At 60.1% G+C, this 18,883-nt stretch overlaps 1 protein-coding gene across 6 annotated transcripts; it reads right to left on the bottom strand.

Annotated features, from left to right (window-relative positions):
• Nucleotides 1–1,116: 1,116 nt before the first annotated feature.
• DNAJB5 (DnaJ heat shock protein family (Hsp40) member B5) lies at nucleotides 1,117–17,406 on the bottom strand. Of its 6 annotated transcripts, none has more exons than XM_030005196.2 (5): nucleotides 14,865–15,074; nucleotides 13,647–14,285; nucleotides 10,280–10,524; nucleotides 7,544–8,142; nucleotides 1,117–3,146 (listed from the first exon to the last, which is right to left on the bottom strand). In XM_030005196.2, the coding sequence occupies exons 2-5, from the start codon at nucleotides 13,712–13,714 to the stop codon at nucleotides 2,913–2,915; spliced, it is 1,146 nt and encodes a 381-aa protein (XP_029861056.1). In that variant the 5' UTR covers nucleotides 13,715–14,285; nucleotides 14,865–15,074; the 3' UTR covers nucleotides 1,117–2,912. The 6 variants fall into 6 exon arrangements, with proteins under 6 accessions (XP_029861056.1, XP_029861058.1, XP_029861060.1 ...); XM_030005198.2 differs by lacking the exon at nucleotides 13,647–14,285 and adding an exon at nucleotides 17,341–17,406 and having other exon boundaries at nucleotides 1,118–3,146; nucleotides 14,865–14,985; XM_030005200.2 differs by lacking the exons at nucleotides 13,647–14,285; nucleotides 14,865–15,074 and adding an exon at nucleotides 17,341–17,404 and having other exon boundaries at nucleotides 1,118–3,146.
• Between the last annotated feature and the right edge of the window lie 1,477 nt (nucleotides 17,407–18,883).

An 18,883-nucleotide genomic window follows, 5' to 3' on the forward strand; every position in this document is an offset into this window, starting at 1 on the left:
CGCGCTGTGGGCATCCCTGCCCCGTGGGCATCCCAAGGACATCCCCTCCCCATGGCTATGCCTGCCCCAAGGGCATCCCCCCGCCACAGGCGTCCGTCCTCCACGGGTATCCCCTGCTCCATGGATGTGCCCTCCCTATTGACATCCACTGCCCCATGGGCATCCCTTCTCCATAAAGTGTTCCTGCTCCAAGGGTTTCCCCTCCCCGCGGCCATCCCCTGCCCCGTGGGCATCCCCGGCAGCACTGTCAGCCCCCATGGCCGTTGTGGGGCTGTGCTGGCTCTGCCTCCCCCCAGTCTGCCCAGCCCATTATCTGCTCCCAGCCCTGTCTGCTGTGTGGGCTGCAGGGTTGGGTTTTTGTGGGGTGATTTCGTGGGCCTGCGCTGTCGCCTGGGAGGGGGCAGTGAGCCATGGCCCCCATTTGGGGTTCAGTAGCCTCTGCCCAAGCCCCTCCTGAGGCACAACACCCATGGGTTTTTGCGCTCATCGCCTGTCCTTGCGTCCTGCTCCTGCTAGGAGCTTATGGGCAAGGTTTTCCTGGTGTCAGCAGGACTTTCCCTGGGTGCAACTTGTGCTGCTGCCTCTGGCCCTGCCCCAGGGCCCCTCTGAGAAGAGCTGGGCACTGCTGTCTCTCCAGTCCCCCCCCCGGGCAGCCAGCGAGGAGCCCCCTTCACCAACCCGTTCCCAGCTGCACACCCCACTGCCCGTGTCAGCCACGTCCCGGGATCCCCAAGGGGATGGAGAGCCCCTGACCGGTTCCCCTGCTCCTGACCCCTGGCAATGTGGTTAGCACAACTAATGCCATTTTAAGAGGCGAGCAGCCATTCTCGGTGACCGAGCAGGTCACATATATGTTCCTGTTCCCTCATTATCAGGCCCTGAAGGTGCTGTCCACCAATTAGACAAAACAAACAGATTTCTTCTTCATCTCCCTGCCAGCCTCAAAGTTCCTGCGTACCAGGCTGGTTACTTCTTTATCAGTTCTGAAGGTCCCAGGCACCCGGCCAGCCCGGTGGTGGGGACGACCCTGGCACAGACCCCCCCGTCCCCGCTGCCTGCGTGAGCGCAGCCCAGCATCTCCCATCACAACATGCTCCAAGGAAGTATATTTTTTAAAATACTTTATTTCTTCATTTCTCTCAATACTGACATTACAAAAAAAAAAAAAAAAAAAAAAATTACAAAAAAACCCACTATAAAACATTCAGGTCTCATTGAAACCGAGAAAAACAAAGCAGCTTGCATCTGCGCGCTGGCCTGTCTTCTCGCTCACGGTGTCCACCAGGTTTCTCTACATCGAACTCCACAGGGACCAGTGGAGGGAACTGGTGGTGTCCCCTCACCGGCCAAACCAGGCAATTAATTAAGCAGCGTCTAACGGGTCTTCTCACCCCATATGATACACTGTACAGCTGTACACCCAGCCCCTACGGACGCCCTGCGCTCGCCCCTCTGCCCCAAAGGACCCCCTGTTTCAAGTCAGTGATTTGCCTTTAAAAAAAATGATTCCCGGGGCAGGGGGAATATTTTGGCAGGGGTTTTCTCCGTGGTGCTGCAGTGGAAGAGGAGCTGTACAAAGCCAGGTCGAACGCGCCTCCTGCTCCGTAGGAGCCCTTTCCCGGGAAAAAAAACTGGCATGAGGCAGAGTGGGCCGAGAAAGGTAAGAAATATAAAAATTCTCCTGATGGAAATCCAAAGGTTTTAAAAAAATACAGCATTTGAAAATGAAGCCACTAAGCAGATTGCCTCATGCGCCTCCCAGCTCCACCCTGACGCCTAGAAATACCTCCTGAATGAATCGTCCCTGTAGAAAAATATATACATGCGCCTTTCTCTTCTTATCAAAATCCCCAATGTTGACCTCAAAGGCTAGTGAAACCCACAGCTCTGCTCACGCTTGGCTCTGCTTTGCACCCCGACTTGTGCTACACACCACCCCACCCCCGCCCCAGGGGTTTGATGTTTGTGCAGCTGAACTATCCCCCAAAAAGAAAAGTCAGGGTGCCCCACGCCAGGAATCCCAAAACGGGCAGAGAAAACAACCCTTACGGAGTTTATCATCTAATGAGCTCTATATATACGTATTTAAAAAAAAAGCAGCAATGCAAACTCAACATATCTGAACAAGAAAGCTCCACCCTGGGCTTTCCCCCTCCTCCTGCTGGCTGGGGCTCTGCGGGCAGCGGGTGCAGGCAGCTGCTGCCCACGGGCACCGGGGTCAGCAGGAGGCTGGACGGGACCATCCCCACGTGCTCCATTGTTTGGCACGGTTGTAGGCTTGGCACAGGAGAGCAGACCACGGTTGGACTCGGTACCATGGTCCCAGGTGAGAAACAGTCCGGCTACAGGGCGGGGGGGCCACCGCGGGCGGGAGCGATCGGCACCGCGGTACAGCCAGGACCCCAAACAGCAGCAAGTATCAAAGAAGGGAAGAGAAAAACTAACAGCGGGGATGCCAGATCCTGCAGAGTCCTATTTACACTGCGCCGGACCCTGACAAGTCCAGCCTCTCGTGGGAGAAGTGGCCTGAAAAGCAGGTGACATAAAAAAACCCACAACGTGACGTACCTCCCCGGGTAAAGGGCCCACGCCACTTGCATGTGTGAGGTGGAAAAGCTGGACCTCTGGGGGGAAAAAAAAAAAAAAAAAAAAAGGTTTGGCAGCCGAGAGCGCCATGATGGGCAGGAGGCTCCCCGCTGCTGGAGTAGAAAACAGGCCAAGAGGGATGGATGGGGAGAGGGATGGATGGGGGTGGGGTGGGTTGGGTGAGTTTTGGGGGCAAGTGAAGTGGTGTGAGGGGTTGTTTTTTTTGCATTTGAAAGTAAGTGCTGTAGCACCCTCTGCTTTGTGCAGGCTGGGTGCTGCAGCACGTGCATTTGGAGTATTGCTGCTTGGAGGAGAGTCCCCGGGCTCTAGGAGCACGGGAGGTGCTGCTTGAGGATCTGTCTCGTCTGGGGAGCTATTCTGTCCGGGAAGCGGATTTTGAACTCCACGATCAAGTCTCCTCGCTGGCTGGGGGCCTTGGGGAAGGGCAGCCCCTCCCCGCGTAGTCTCTTCACTGTCCCCGGCTTGATGATGTCGTTGCAGGGAAGCGGGATCACCCGCCCATCGATGGTGGGAATGTTCACGGTGCAGCCGCACAAGGCCTGCAGGGAGAAGAGGAGACATGCCATCAGATGGGGCTGATGATACCCCAAAGCATCCTGACAGCCACATTCCGTCCCCCCACCGGCTTCTCCCTGGGTTAAACCACCCAGCTCCGTTTGGATGATGCCCGAGAGCATCGGTTGATGCTCACCAGTGCAAGCCCAGGTCTCTGCTGGTGCCAGCCCAGTCTAATCACCATGAACTGGGCTGCAGGAGCCGTGCAGGAGAGGGGTGCACCAGGCGAGGGCTGCCCCAGCCTCATGGGGGTAAGGACCCCCCTCCTCACCTCCTGGGCTCCCCAGGAGGCACCAGCAGCAAGCGCCTGGCCACTCACAGCAACAGGACAGGCTAAATTTAGCCCCCTCCCAGCCTCGGGCAGCCGAAAATCCAGCTGAGATCATCGGATGCCGACGCAGTTCATCAGCTGTCACCCTCTGGAGCCCTGCAGCTCTGCTCAGTGCTGGGGGTTATCTATAGCACAGCCCATGTTCTGTCCCGTCCCCCCCCAACCCAACAGCCCCCAAAAGGTTACGCCGGCATGGGATTGTGGTGCGACCGCAGCGCGGCACCGAGCTTTCCTAGAAGCCGGGGTCCCGGAGGGCTGGTCCCCGTTGCCAGTCCCGATTACAAAGCCAAGAGCCGGTTTCGTGGGTGCCACCCTGTTGTACCCCAGCCCCTGGCAGCAGCCGGGGCGGTGGGTGCCGCGGCAGCCGCAAGCCGGCCTGCATTAGCAAGCCACGTGACACAGGAATGCAGCAAGAAAATCCTTGTGTCCTTAAATAACTCAGACAGCTCTGGCGTACACGTGGGCAGGATCGTCTCCAGGCTTTCGGCAAGGGCTGAGGGAAAGGATTGCGGAGCGATGCTTCTGGAAGAGGTGGGGGGGGGGATTGCCAGGGGTACAGCCTCGAGCTTCCCAGTGGGGGGTTGGTGTAGGTTTGCCCCTCCGAGCTGGGTCCTGGGTGTCCCAGCCCCACCAAAACACCCTGCGAAGGGAGGGGAGGAGGATGCAATTGCCATTTTTGGGGTAGATGGGGGGATGTTTTGCATTCTCCTCCCTAGGAAAAACCTCTGGTGGCAGAGCAGCAACAGGCACCAGGAGAAACATCTCTTCTTCTCGTGCTGGCCACCGGCTCAGGGCTGATGGCTGTGGCTTCTGCAGCTGAGCCAGGGCTTTGCACCAGGGAGATTGCTGGGGGACCCATACTGGAGCTGGCTGGGGGGCTCCAGTGAGTGGAAAACAGGAGAGATGGGTCCATCTCCTTGCAGAGCTCATCTGCACGGGTTCTTCTCCTGGGAAGAGTGTCCTCCAGGGATGAGCTTTTTTGGCTGCAGGAGGACGCCCATCGCTAGCTCCGTGCAAGCAGTGGGTGCTTGGTTGGCTCTCCAGCAGGTGGGGGGTGAAACCAAAGGACAATCTCTCCCCATCAATGCATTTCTTCACCATGCTCACCCAAGGATGCCAGAGCCCTCCTGCTGGCTGGTGCCCGCTGCCATGTGCCATGGAGGGCTGCACAGGTCTGTGTGTGCCAGGGTAAGGACATCTCCAGCCACAAAATGGGAAGGAGAACAGGATGGGGCACGTGGACAGGGCAAGCAGAGGGATGCGAGCAGGAGCGGGCGGTAACAGCGAAGGCAGATGGGATCTTAATGTTTCCTTCCTAGAGCCAAGATACAAGAATCCGAGGCGATCGCTCCTCCACCGTATGTCCCTGTTTTTCATTCTTCTTGCTCAACTTCGCAGGCATTTGGGAAACCGGTTGCTGAAGTAACACCAGTAACCGCGGGAGCTGCCCCGCATCCTAGAAAGAGGCTCAGTTTATCCCTGGGGATTAAATCACCCTGGGTTTGATAGCTGAGCGCTGTGCTGCGAGAGCAGAGCTTTATCTAGGTCAGCGTTGGGTCCTCCTCCGCTCACAGCGAAGCCACCGGGAGGGATGTCACCACGGTTCACGTCTCAGCTGGGTGCTGATGCTTCGAGGAAGGTGACGCCAGGTAAAGGATGAAACACGGGCGGCTGCCGAGGGCAGGCGTTAGGCAGGCAGCCGGGCGGGCACAAGGCCCTGCCGGCAGCGTTGCCTGAAGATCTGCCTCCTCGGAGAGGCAGCTGCTGGCGGAGCAGTGTCACTCCTCCCTCCCTCAGCCTCCCACTGCGACGCGCGCCTGTAATTTTAGGAAGGGACACTTCCCCGCAGCCCACAAGTCCCTGGGGAAGCCATCGTACACCTCTGGCTTCTGCAGCAGTCGGGTGGCAACAAACCCGCACCACGCCGGCCGGGGGGACGTGGCACCCAGCGGGACTTGAGGGCTGGGAAGGCATTGCCTCTCTGGGTTGCTCTCCAGAGGGGGTCTTGTGGGATGGAGGAGGAGGAGGAGGAAGAAGATGCTTCCATGAGTGCCCCCAGCCCGAGCACCAGGTGGTTTGCTGTCCGTTGCAGAAGGGTGCTAGCGAGGCGTCTCCAGCATGGCCACGAGTGGGGTCACGGCACCCACTTGCCTGCCTGCTCTGCCTGCTGGCACTGTGCTGTGCTGCTCTCGTGGCAGTGGACGAGACTAAAGACCAGGCTAAAAAAGCCAGACTCACAAGGAGGAAGGGTGCAAGGAGAGTGCCCAGGGCTATGGATGTAGGCTCAGGTGATGGAGAGGTTGTACTCCCATCACATACTGAGGTGGTGGCATATGGAGTTGGGGAGCTCCTGGCATCTGCTTGTGTTCCAGAGCACTTAAGGTACTTCTTCTCATGGAAGATAAAAGCTGCAGAGTATCACCCTGCCCTGGCAAGCAGCAGCCTGGGGATGGCAGCCAGGCTGGCAGCTCCCTGAGGATGCCCAGCTCGCTGGGTTTGCGATGGGGGAGGACAGAGACCTGAAATTCCAGCTCAGAGAGACAAGGAATTTGCCCGGACCAGCAATTTTCCACTTTGTGACTGCATCGTGCCGACCAAACACCAGCACGTGTGCCTTGCTCACGGAGCTCACAGGAACCCAGCACCAGCACTTCTGGTGCAATAGCATGTGGAGCCGGAGCAGGTTTCTCCACTTGCTGCTAGTGAGGGCAACTCCAGGCAAAAGGCCCTCCAGACTGAGCAGTGCATGAACCTGGGCTAACGTGGTCTGGACATCAGAACAGCCAGCTTGAGGTTAATTTTACAGATAGAGGAACGCACAGAAGGAAACATCTGAGATATGGCATGCATGGCTCCATAAATAAGGTAGTCTCTCCCAAGTATTTCTGGAGTGGCTAGGGGAGCCAGCCACCGCAGGAATAAACCTCTGCACTTCGCACTGTGAAGGAAATTCAACTGACTCCACAGGTTAACTTGAGCTGAGTTTGCTCCAGGAGCACCCAGCTCTGCCTGACCCATGTGGCTGCTCCTTGCCCCCAGTACACCTGGTCACAGCCCCAGCTGGATGCAGAGCCATTGCAAAGCTCTCCCAACTCGCTGGCACTCTAATGAGCTCATATTTTCCTACCTGAGGTCTGGCCCATTGAGCTTATTTCTATTAAATGCATTTGAGAACATAAATCTGCCTTCAGGAAAAAAAAAAAAAATCAGCTCATTAATAAGACAGACAGTGTCTACAGTCTGAAAGGAACAGCAAATGGCAGCTGCCAAAAACGTCAATGTTAAATGCAGCTGCCAGTTGGGATTTATTAAAAGGTAGTTATACAGCAGCAACAGCGAACAGCACATCTTGTACTGGGGTAATCTCCCCTTCCTCTCCCACTTTCGCATAGTTTGCTGGCTCTGATACATCCAGCCCTGCTGTGACCTCCAGGACTGGCAGCCTGTATGTGTTGGGTTTTGCTCACTGCCTGAATATTTCGGTTTTGGTTTTTTATCTAGGAAAGCCAGAACCAAGGAAAACAGCTAAAGCATTGCTCAGGGAGGGCAAGGTACCACCTTTATCCTCGTGACCCTGCTCTCTGTCCATGGGGAGAGGCACCCAGCGCTATTGCAAACAGCAACTAAGCCACAGCAGGCTCAGCTACAAGAAGAAGCTGGGACCAGACTCATGCCAGCCAACTTGGGTTCTCCCTTGTTCCTATGGAGGATCGGGGCTCTCTTCCACATGTGAATACCCTACGCTAAAATAGAACGACAAGACCTATGAGGAAGGGAGAAAATGGATAAATACCACCTGTATTGGCTCAAGAAGCAAGGTTCAGCAGGGACCACGTCACCTGTGTCCTACACCCAGCACGGAGGTTGAGCACCTCCAAAACCAAGCACAAGTTGGTCTCTGCAGCTCCTCTCTGCAGAGGTCTTTGCTTGTGTTTCTCACAACCTACCTGGTCCTTCCCCATCAGCACAGGAGAAGGACTGAATCCCATCTTGGTCCCACCACAACCCAGCGCCACCTCCCACCCTGTGGGATTTCCCACCCACACCCACCTCTTTAAGACTGATGTTTGCTGTGTAGACCACATTCGTCCCGTCCCTCTTGAAGTGTGAGTGAGGCTTGTCCTTGAGGATGAAGACGATGTCAGCAGGGATATTGTCTGGGGTGGCATCTCCTTCTTTGGGGAATGTGATTTTGGTTCCCTCCTTCCATCCCCGTTTGATGACAATGTTTAGGATCTTGTCCTCAGTCCGCATGGTCCGGCCATCAGCGTTGAGCCTTCTGCGTGTGATCTTCATCCTCTTGGTGGAACCGTGGTAGATCTCTTCCAGGGACACTTGGAGCTCATGGATGATGGGTGGGTCTTGGACCTTCCTCCGTGTGTGCAGGGACTCTTGGTGCCGCCGGTGAACCCCATTAATGCCATTAAAGCCAAACCGGCCAAAGGCACTGAAAGGGTCGTCGTCATCATCGATATCCATGTCTTCCTGGTCAAAGCCATTGAACATTCGGGAGCGGCTGCTAGCAAAGAAGATGTCGAAAGGGTTGGAGCCTCCAAAGAAGGATGCGAAGGTGGCGTGGGGGTCTCCATGGAAGGTGTAGTGGAAAGTGTTCCCTGAGCCACCTGAAGTGCCACCTCCAGTTTTGAGACCTGGAAGAGAAGGGGAAGGACAAGACATGAACACTCTCTGCTGGCAGACGCCGTACAAGGACTGCACTTCCCGGGTGGGAGCGTGGTCTCTGCTGGCTCTGGGCAGCCCTTCCAGCAACTCCTGGGGGTGCGGGTCACCCCCTCCAGCCCAGCCACCTGCAAAGAGCATGGGCCAGGAAGGCACCACCTCAACCCATGACACACAGTCCTGCCTCGACACCCAGCAAGCCCCAAATCTGTTCAGGTTTTGTCCCTGCTATCCCTACTGAAGTGCTTCTTTCGTTCTCTCCATCCAATTCACAGCCTTTTCATTTGAAATGTTTCCTGACCAGCCCATTCTCCATTTTTCCCCATGGGCAGGCTCCCTTCTGCCCAAATGGCCTGTCTCTTGGGCTGCACTGACAGCTGCAGCCCAGGAGCATCATGTCCTGCAGGTGAGAACAGGCTTTAAGCTCAGCAAGCGACCATGACTTTGGGTGGCAGAGCAGGTGGAGGTCAGCAGACCCCCCGTTCTGCGTACACTCCCTGCATACGGACTGTACAAAATGCCAGGTAAGCTCAAGGTTTGGATCTTTTGGCAACCATTCCCAGGGGAAACTCCCCTGCCCTGTCCCAGGCTGAGCCTTACGTCACTGCAACTCCCCCAAAGTCCCAAGCAGCCAAGGCATACGACAAGTTCCCCCCCCGCAAAGAGGTCGCACATGCTCTGCAGGGCTATTTTTAACCAGGAGGGGCAGGAAGGGTTAAGCCAAGCCTAGCTCAAGGACTATTTTCAGGGCACGCTGTTGACTATTTCTGACAGGCTGTCTCTTGTGCCAGCCCCCCGCAGTGAGAGATAGGAGGGGGACAAGAACAGAGCGTGCAAGTTTGGGGGTCTTTTCTGATTGATGAAGTTAATATTCTAGGTGGGTCGGGAGGCTTTTACTTCGCCTTGCCCACCTCAGAGTGTGGGACCCAGAAGCCCCTTAAAATGCTGATCCCCAGGACACGTTGCTCCAAAAAAATGGCATCTGATGGGAAACAAAAGGTGGGGGGCCACAGACCACTCACTGGTCTGACACTGATGGGGCAAGGAGGGGGGATGTTCTTCCCTCCCTCCTTAACTCAGTCTTATTTTAGGTGCCTTCAAGCGATGGGGATTTCGCCAAATCCCTGGCGAGTCCCCATCCCTAACAGACTGTACAGCCAGAGGTTTCACCTTTAATCCCGTGACGCCAGCCCGAGCAGGGTCCGATTTCAGTCTCGCCTCCAGGGAAAGACCGGTTTCCCACTTGAGACAGTCTTTTCTCTTTTTACAGGGTGGCAAATCACTGTGCCTGGTGCATCCATCGTAGCCCTGACATAACTAACGGGTCGAGAATTAACCCACCGCTGATTAATTCTGCTGGTGGCTCATTAGGGGATGCACCTGCCCGCTGGCCCCATGAGAGGGGCTGCCTTTTCCACCCAGCAGCCTGTTCCTGCCAGACCTCCTGCTCTTTTAAGCACCCAAGTCCTGGGCTGATTAATGCAGATGCTATTCGGCGCTCTCCTCGAATGGGGTTGCGCTCTTCCATCTTCGACTAATAAGGCCGCCTGCGGTGGAGCCGCTCTCCTCCTCCTCCATGCCAACCACCAGACAACAGCAGCCGCTTGGTTTCAAAACAAGGACCTATTACTTAAATTGGGAAAAGCTTTGAATCCTGTAGGTCAGCCTGTACCGGGGAGGACAGTGGGACCAGTGCCCAAATGCAGGGGGAAATGCAGGCAAAACCAATACTTTCTCACAGGGAAATTTAGGTCAATTAAAGGGTTGCTAATGAATTACCCCAGGTATGACCCAGGAAGTGAGTTCCTTCCACTTCCATCGTCTCAGCCAGCTGCAGGGGTTTGGGGGCAGAGGGCAGGGAAAGCCCAGCCATCCCAGGAAGCAGGGTGGCGGGTCGGAAAAGCGGAGCAGTCCGGGGAGGAGTGGGATGAGAGGCGATTTCTGGCACCCACAGAGCCCTCATTCTCCCCAGTTCTGCAGCTACCAGCCCTGTTTCAGGAGCAGGCATGAATCACAGGAACATCTCTGTAGGAAAATGCTCCCTCACCTATAAACACCAGTTTGGACCCCGCACCCCTGCCTCTGAGCAAGCAGTGCTCATCCCCTTACCTTCCTCCCCATACTGGTCGTAAACGGCTCGTTTCTTGGGGTCGCTCAGGACGTCATAAGCCTCCGCAATCTCCTTGAACTTCTCCTCGGCGTTGGGGTCTTTATTCTTATCGGGGTGATACTTCAGGGCCATTTTCCGATAGGCTTTCTTGATTTCATCCTCGTTGGCGCCGGTCTGGATGCCCAAAATCTTGTAATAGTCCTTCCCCATGACGGCGACGCTGCCGGGAGCCGAGTACTTATTCCTGAAAGCAGAAAGACAGCTCTCCGTAAGGCAAGTATCACGCTGGGGCAGCCGGGGACAGGACCGGCACGCACTTATCGCGGAGCCAATGCTCCCCGCGTCCCACCGGCCAGCAGCACCAGAGCTGGCTCAAGTCCACGCTTCCCACCGGAGGTCAGAGCCCCGGTGCCAGGACGCGGCCCGGGTCTTGTTTTACCCCCCCGAGCCCCACGGCGGGGATGGGGAGACTCATCTCTGAGGTTGACGACGAGAGGGAGAGCCCAAGACTGGGCACAGCGTTATTATAGGGGCCACACCACCGCTAACGTCAGGCCAGGACCGCGTCTCCGTCCCGTCCCATCCCCTCCCTGCTGAGCCAGGAGGGCTGAGCTATGTATATCTAAATGTAGCTGCCGGCCCGTGTCTGTCCCCGCACGGTTCTCTCCCAGCTGGGGACCTGGGACCCGAGTCAGGGTAATAACAGCAGGTTTTTGGAGGCTGAAAGCAGCCGCAGGGACTGTGCTGCCGCCTTCACCTTAAAGGAACTTCAAACATTTTGTTCCTGAAAGCAATTGGCATTCAGCTGGAGATAAGCGCCTCCGGCTGTCAGAGCTGTAATTTGTATTTAGCGAAGAGAGAGAACGAAGCCGTTAGACAGAAACATCTTGTGATGGTGGGAGGGCTTTTTTATTTTTTTGTTTTAAAAAAAAAAAGCCCACTTTCTAGCCTGACTTGCACTCCCTGAGAGCCTTCAACTGCATCTTGCAGTAAGCCAGAAACCCAGGGCTCACTGCCTCCATCGTGCGGGGGCCGAGGCCGGGGCCATGCCTTACTAAGGCATGGAAAACTGGGTGGCCATAATTCATGCCCCAGTCACGCCGCTGGAATTGCAGAGACCCAGGGAGCAGCCAGAGGAGACGGCAAGGCAGCTCCTCTGGGCAGAGGCTAAGCAAGCCCCACACTCCTCCAAGGAAACTTGCCGCTGCTTCTCAACCTTCAGTTATCCGACAGCAAACTCTCAACACCCCCCCACCTCACACGGCAGAGCTCAGCGCTTGCTGCTGGCCCTGCTCTTCTCCAGGTGTTGCCCCAGCAGACCTGCTGCTCTCTGCTAAGCCCTCCTGCTCATGTCCTGCTCCTGGCTACGGTCCAGGTTTTACCCCGTCCTTGCTCCAAACTCCCCTGGGCAGCCCCAGCCCATCGTGCTCCTCCAGCAGACAGATTTCAGCACGGGCTGTGAGCTTTGGCCCTTTCCTTCACCATCGTACAAGTTACCAGCTGCTCTCCCCCGACCTTACTCTATCCATAAGCTCCCAGTGGAGGTGACAGAGGGATGCCCCAACCACAGCAGCTCAGATGAGGGTGGCTGAGCCCCCCCCCAGGGCTGCACGCCCACAGCACTGCACCGAGCCCCCAGCATCCATCCCAAGCATCCAAGGCTTAGCTTGGGTCACACCTCAGGCAATAACCCCTCTACAGCTGGGTAGCTGCTACAGGGGCTTGGAAATTGGCCCCACGCTTGGCCACCTCAATCCAAACCACCAACTTCTGCTCTTTTTTGCCCCAGCCATGGAGCAGGTACTTTGCTGTAGGTGGGGAGGGGGGCTAGGGCACCCAAGGCACGGACCTCTGAAGGACACGGTAGAGGGGAGATGGGGGCACCTGTGGCTGCGTGCGGCAGCCTCGGGGTGGGCACAAAAGAGGTGGGAGAAGGTCCCTGGGGGCGTAAAGAGCATCCGACAGCGTCTCCCGCGGCAGCTCCTGGATGCCAGCACGTTTCCGTACCAGCTCCTGCGTGCAGAGCTGCCGGCGGCACCCAACGCAGCCCACGCAGGCGCTGGGGGATGCTCTGCCCCCTGCCCGCCTCCGCATCTGCCCTCCCCGCGGGGCCGGGGGGCTGTGGGAGACCTGGGGTGAGCAACAGGCAGGGGGGCTGAGAGGTAACCTGCCAATCCCCCCCCCCCCCCCCGCCAAAGGTCACCCCAACGCCTCCCCACCCCACAGCGGCCTCCGGTGCGGGGCAGGGGCTCCCCGCGACCAGCACCAGGACCTGGACCAGGATTTGGCCTGCCTGGATGTTGCCAACCCTCCCACAGCGAGGGCAAGCCAGGCAGCACTGAAGACAACCCCGTCGCACCCCAACTTGAGAGACACGGAGGTGGCAAACCTTCAATTTCCCCCCACCGGGGGACCACAGCACCCGGCTCCGACCCTGCGCAGCCCAAACCGACGGCACCACCAGGACCCCCTCACCCAGCCGAAACCCCACGGCGCTTCCCACAAAAATACATCCCATCCCGGCAAAACGCTGTCACCCCCCGCGACATCTCTGGTCTTGACCGCCGAAGGGGCCTTTGGCCGGCGTGGGGATGCCCGCCGAGGATGCTCTCCTGGCTGGGGACCCCTTTGTCTGGCTGTGATCAGGGAGGGGGGAATATCTCTGCCAAAACGCATCCCCGTGCCGCGGTTTACCGTGCCGGTGAGGACCAGCCGCCAGCGGGTGACCTGGTGGGTTAAGGCACACTCCGGAGGCGATGCTCACATGCGAGATGATGGTAAAACACGACTCTGTCCCCGCAGAGCCTCCCTCCTTCCCTCCCACCTCCCGGGGATCAGCTGCGCCTTGCCACCGATCCTCTCCCCCTTCTGCTCAGTCATCCTCTCCTGCCTTCCCATTTAACCCCCTCGGGAGCGGGGAGGGGGGGGGAAGGCGCCGCAGGGCGGGTTTCAGGCGGGCAAAAGCCATTCCTGTATCGCCCTCCCAAACCAGACAAGCCTCTGGACAAGCCACGGCCACCCAGCCTTGGAGAAAACCACAAGCATCCCCCAGCCGCGGCAAGCCAGCCCAGCCTCCATCCTGCTCTTGCCACCACACCAAAAAAAAAAAAAATTAAATCTTTGTTCCAGCCCCGCACATGACATCAGCCCGTGTAACCGCTGGATGAGCGCGCCAGCTGAATAGCGATCGTTTGACATAATCCCTCCGCTTGGCAGTCATCTAAGGGAACAAACCCACCCCGGCAGCAGCACCAGGGAGGTTTTTTGTTTTTTTTCCATCTCGGGGTGCAAGGTCACCGCGGGACGCTGGGGACAGGCACCATGGTTTAACGAGGACACAAGGTTGAGAGGTGGAAACCCACTTACCGAAACTTTACGAACACATTCAGAGTCCAAGCCGTCATTTTTAAAGGCTCTAGTTTTATTTTAAACATCGCGGTTGTCCACAGGCGCCGGCAGGTGCCGTGTGCCCGGCTGGGAGGCACCGGAGGGTGGCAGGGGGACTGCCGAGAGGAAGGTGCTGGCTTGTGCCGGGGGTGCTGGTGCCGCTGAGGGATGATGCTCTGGTGGCAAGCCTCTCCCTCCGGCTCCTCTGGCACACCGAAAAGGCAGCTCCTCGCCAGCCCGGTGGCTGTTGGCTCTGACCTCTGCTCCCAGGACGGCTCTGAAAGGGCTTCGGCAGCGGGCGAGCGAGCGAGCGTCGACGCGGTGCTGGCGTGGAGCTGCCGTCCTTTGTGTGCTTCCCAGCCGCGCACGGGGGGACCCTTCAATGGAGTCGCTTGCTGAGGCGTAATTTTCCTTTTAATTGGTTTCTTGACGCTTTCTTGCTAAGCCAACGGATTAAAACACTTCTGCCGTCAGCTCCAGCATCCTCCCTCCCAGCTGCCGCAAGGCACCCGGCCGCCCCGCTGCCGTCACGTCCCCCGCGCAGCCCCCGCCGAGGAGCAGGGAGCGCAGCCAGGAGCCCCCCGGTGTCCCCAGAACCGACTTCGCTGACGCCCAGGGCTGTGCACCCACCGGGCGAATCGGGGAGGGAGAAAAGTAGGGCGGCGGTGATGTGGGAAAAAAAAAAAAAAAAAAAAAAAAAAAGTCACGTTAACCAATTTGCACCTCCCCAGCTTTCCCCTTCGGATGCACGGGGGTCCCTGTATCCCCCTCACCGGGTGCTGGCACTGGTCCCCCTGGCAGAAGGGGTCCGGGGCTCCCCCGCCGCAGCGGGGCACCGGGACGGTGCCTCCTCCGAGCCGAGCCCGGCGGCGCAAAACCTACTTCTGAGAAGTCACCTTCAGGTGCTCCAAGGAAATCCAATGCCACTGTGTCCCCCCGTCCGCAGTCCGTCACCGTCACTCACGGGCCACGGAGAGCATCCTCTCCGGATGCCCCACACCAAAATCAAGCAGCCGTACCGGGACATCACCGGTCGGCTCCTGCATCCCACCCTCGGGCGAGCGAAAACGCCGGGCAGGTGATAGCCCACAGCCTGCTGCGTCCCCAGGGTTTGGGGGTCCGGTGGCTCGCCGGGCACCCAGTGCTGGGGTGGCCGAGCCGGGGCTTGCCGGGGTGGGTGCCGGGGTGGGTGCATACCTCTCGGCGCGGCTCCAGAAGAGCAGGATGGCCGGCATGGCAGCGTGTCCCGGGTTCGGTCAGGGAGCCGGAGGGGATCTCGGCGTGCCGGGGCAGGCAGAGCCACCCGTGCCCGTGACGGCTGGCAGCCGCAGGCAACCAGGCAGCAATGTCATGACTACCCGCAATGAATCATCCCCTCCCCGGGCCCCCACACGCACCGCCCGCCTCCCCCTCCCCACCGACAGCCCCACTGGGGTGCCGGCACCTGCGTGGGGACGGGGTTAACCCTCCCCTCGCTGCCTCTGCCGGCACAGCCCCCGCTGCCAGGCTGCTGCCTCCTGCCTGGGGACGGGTCAAGACCCCCTCAATGTCTCCCCAGATGGGGTCCCCCATTTCCGTGCCCACGGGGTGCTGCCTCCTGCGTGGGGATGGGGTCAAGTCTCCCCCCGCCCCCGCAGCGACTCCCCATATAGGATTCCCTCTTTCCAGCCCCACTGGGGTGCTCGCAGTGGTGTGGGGATGGGGTCAAGCCCCCCTTGCTGCCCCCCCCCACCCCGTGTAGGGTCCCCCTTTTCCAGCCCCAGCGGGGTGCTCACATTGACACGGGGATGGGGTTAACCCCCCCCCCTGCACCCCGCTCGCTGCGCCCCCTGCCCAGCCCCACTGGGGGCTAAGACCTGTGTGGGGATGGGGTTAAACCCCCCCCACACACCCCCACAGGCGGTGCCCCATTTAGGGGTGCCCCATTTAGGGGCTCGGTGAGCAGCTGTCACCTGCATGGAGAGGGGTTCTCACTCCCCCCCCCCCCCCCCCCTACTGCTGTGCCCCATTGCACGGCCCCACGGGGGTGCTGGCCCCTGCCTGGGGTGACCCCTCCTCATCCCTCCAGCCCCCCAGGGACCCACTGCCTGCCGCAAGGGGAAAGCGGGTTAACCCTTTCGTCCCCACGGCCAGCTCTCCCGGGGGACACTGTCACCTCGACTGGGGACAAGGGGTTAACCCCTTCCTTGCTGGCCCCTCCAATCCCATTACTGTTACCTGGGCAGGGGTTATGCATTTCCTCACCACCCAGTTCAGCCCCACTGGGATAAACTGGTGCTCCCAACGGGGTGTGTGTGTGTGTGTGGGGGGGTTAACCCCTTCCTAGCCACACCACACAGCTCCAACAGGGCACATTATTCCCTCCAAAGCGGAGGGAAGAAGGGTTAACACTCACCTCACTGCCCTCTCCAGCCCTATAGGGCTGTAGGACAGCCCCATTGGGGGGGGGGAGCGGTTTAACCCCTTCCTCCCAGCCCTACTTGGACGCACTGTTACTGTTATGGGGCAGGGGGATTAACCCCTTCCTCCCAGCCCCTTGGGGACACGCTGTCACTAGGTAGGGCAGAGCAGTTAACCCTGCCTCACAGCCCCACAAGGAAACCCTGTCACCCCGCGGGGGCAGAGGCACCAACCCCTTTGTCCCCTGCCTTCCACCTCATAGGGACGACTGTCACCCGTGGGGGCAATGGGGCTAGCCTCCATTCCCCACCCACAAAGGGGCAGAGGGGCTAACCTCCCCTTCCCAGCCCCACAGCGATACCCTGTCACCCCATGGGCAGAGGGGCCCACACCGCCAACCCCAAAGAGACACCCTGTCACTTCGTAAGACAGAGGTTTTACCTCCCATCGGGTCAGCCTGTCACCCCGTGGGTGCAGAGGGGCTACCCTCCTTTCCCAGACGCACAGTGACACTATGTCATGTCATGGGGTTGAGGGACTGACCCCCACAGTGACACCCTGTCACCCCACGGGGCAGGGGGTCTGACCCCCCCAGCCCCACAGGGACACCCTGTCACCACACAGGGCAGGGGGTCTGACCCCCCCCAGGCCCCCAGCGATATCCTGTCACCACACAGGGCAGAGAGACTGACCCCCCAGCCCCAGAGTGACACCCTGTCACCCCACGGGGCAGAGGGAATGACCCAGCAGCAACACCCTGTCACCACACAGGGCAGGGGGTCTGACCCTCCCAGGCCCACAGTGACACCCTGTCACCACACAGTGCAGGGGGAATGACCCAGCAGCAACACCCTGTCACCCCACGGGGCAGGGGGTCTGACCCTCCCAGGCCCACAGTGACACCCTGTCACCACACAGGGCAGGGGGTCTGACACCCCCAGGCCCACAGTGACACCCTGTCACCACACAGGGCAGAGACACTGACCCCCCAGCCCCACAGGGACACCCTGTCACCCCACGGGGCAGGGGGACTGACACTCCCCCCCACCCCCGCCCAGCGACACCCTGTCACCGCAGGGGGCGGAGGGGCCGCGCCCCCGTCCCCACCGGGACGCCGGTGCCGGTGCCGGCGCCGTGGGGGTCTGTGGGACGGGACGGCGGTCTGAGGCAGCGCAGCGGGGCAGGCCGGCCATCCTCCTCCTCGCCATCCTCCTCCTCCTCCTCCTCCTCCTCCTCCGCCGCCGCCGCCGCCGCCGCCGCCCCCGGCACTCACCGCTCGCGCTGTCCTGGGGCGCCGCGCGCTCGCTGAGCCACCCCCCGCCCCCCCCGGCCACCACGTCAGGGGGGAGTCCCGCCCGCGCGCGCCCCGCCCCGTTGGGCCGGGAGGCTGTCCGTCGCCTCACCGCGCCGCGCTCATTGGCTCTCCCTGAGAAGGAGGCGGGGCGAGAAGGGCGGGGTGGAAGGCGAAGCCTCGCCTTCCACCCCGCCCGCCTCGCCCCTCCTCCCTACCGCCGCCTCCCATTGGCCAGTTTAAGCCGGCACCGCCCCTCCGGCGCGCTCTCATTGGTCAGTCCCTCGTTCGGATCGGCGGGATCCTCGCGGGAATCTTCTGGAAGGCTGTGACGTCAGTGGGGCGCCGTTTAGCCAATCTTCCCCCTCACCCCCCTTCTTCCCCCCCCCCCCCCCCCGGGAGTCCGGGCGGGGGGGAAGGGGCCGGGGGGCTCCGAGGGGGGCGGGGGGGGGGGAGCGCCCCCCCCCTCCCGGACACCGCTGTCCCCGGGGGGCAACACCCGGCGTGACGTGGGTCCTTCGTGGGGGGGGGGTGAGGTCTCACCTGAGGGGTAAGGCCGGTCACCCCGGAGGCCCGGTGTGAGGCGTGAGGCCTGGGGGCCATGTTTAAAGCCGACCCCCCCCCCCCCCCCGCGACCCCGCTCACCCCGGGGCACCCCACAGCCCTGCGGCCGCCCCGGCTGGGCCCAGCGCTGCCGGCACCGTCCCTCTGCGAAACAGCCGTTGGCGCCGTCCCTTTTCCGAGGGGGGAGCGCCTTTGGGGGTCTCGGCCTGCGAGTCCTCGCCCGTCGCGACGGCCGGGGTTAGGCCGGGGAGCGAGGCGGCTCCCGGCCGGAGGAGCTGTCGGGAGCCAGCGTCCGGGATTTTGTCCTAGGAAACGCGCCCGTCCCGAGGAAAAAGCCCATCCCTTGCCCCCGTGGAGTTGGGGGAGAGACGGTCGGCGCAGAGCGAGGATCCCCTTCGGGGCAGCGTCCTACCTGCGGACCTGGCCCGAGACCGAGGGGGGAAGCAGCTGGTCCCGCGGGCGCTGCGGCTCATGGGTGATGTGAGCGGTTGAGGCTGTCAGCGTGACGTTTGTGTCACGATTAGAGGGTGCTTTTGTAACCTCTGTATGCTTCCCCTTACTGAGGAGGTGTTTGAATGGGGCGTTTTGGAGTAACTTCTAGGCTCGGGGCTTGTCCGTCCCCTGTGGTTTGGTCACCGCATCCGTCTCCCCGTCCTTTACTGGGACGGGGCTGGGGTCCCTGGCTCTCCGGGGCAGGGTGCGAGCAGCCACCCGGGGTCCTCCCTTCTCCCCGTGAACTCTTCACAGAGCCCCTCCGAGCTGGGGGAGTCAGGAGTTTTCACTGTGCTCCCCGCACAGCGGCTGAGTCATCGTGATATTAAACCAGCACTCGCTGTCACCCGTCCATTTCACATTTTCAGTGTTCGACCGACTGCGTAACCCCAGATGGGGGGGGCTCATGCCGCTTGTCCCGCGCCAGGCCGATGCCCTGGCCTTGCAAATGCTTTTTGTTTCAGCCTGT

The sequence above is a fragment of the Aquila chrysaetos genome, chromosome Z (assembly GCF_900496995.4).
Source record: "Aquila chrysaetos chrysaetos chromosome Z, bAquChr1.4, whole genome shotgun sequence".
Lineage (NCBI taxonomy): Eukaryota > Metazoa > Chordata > Aves > Accipitriformes > Accipitridae > Aquila > Aquila chrysaetos.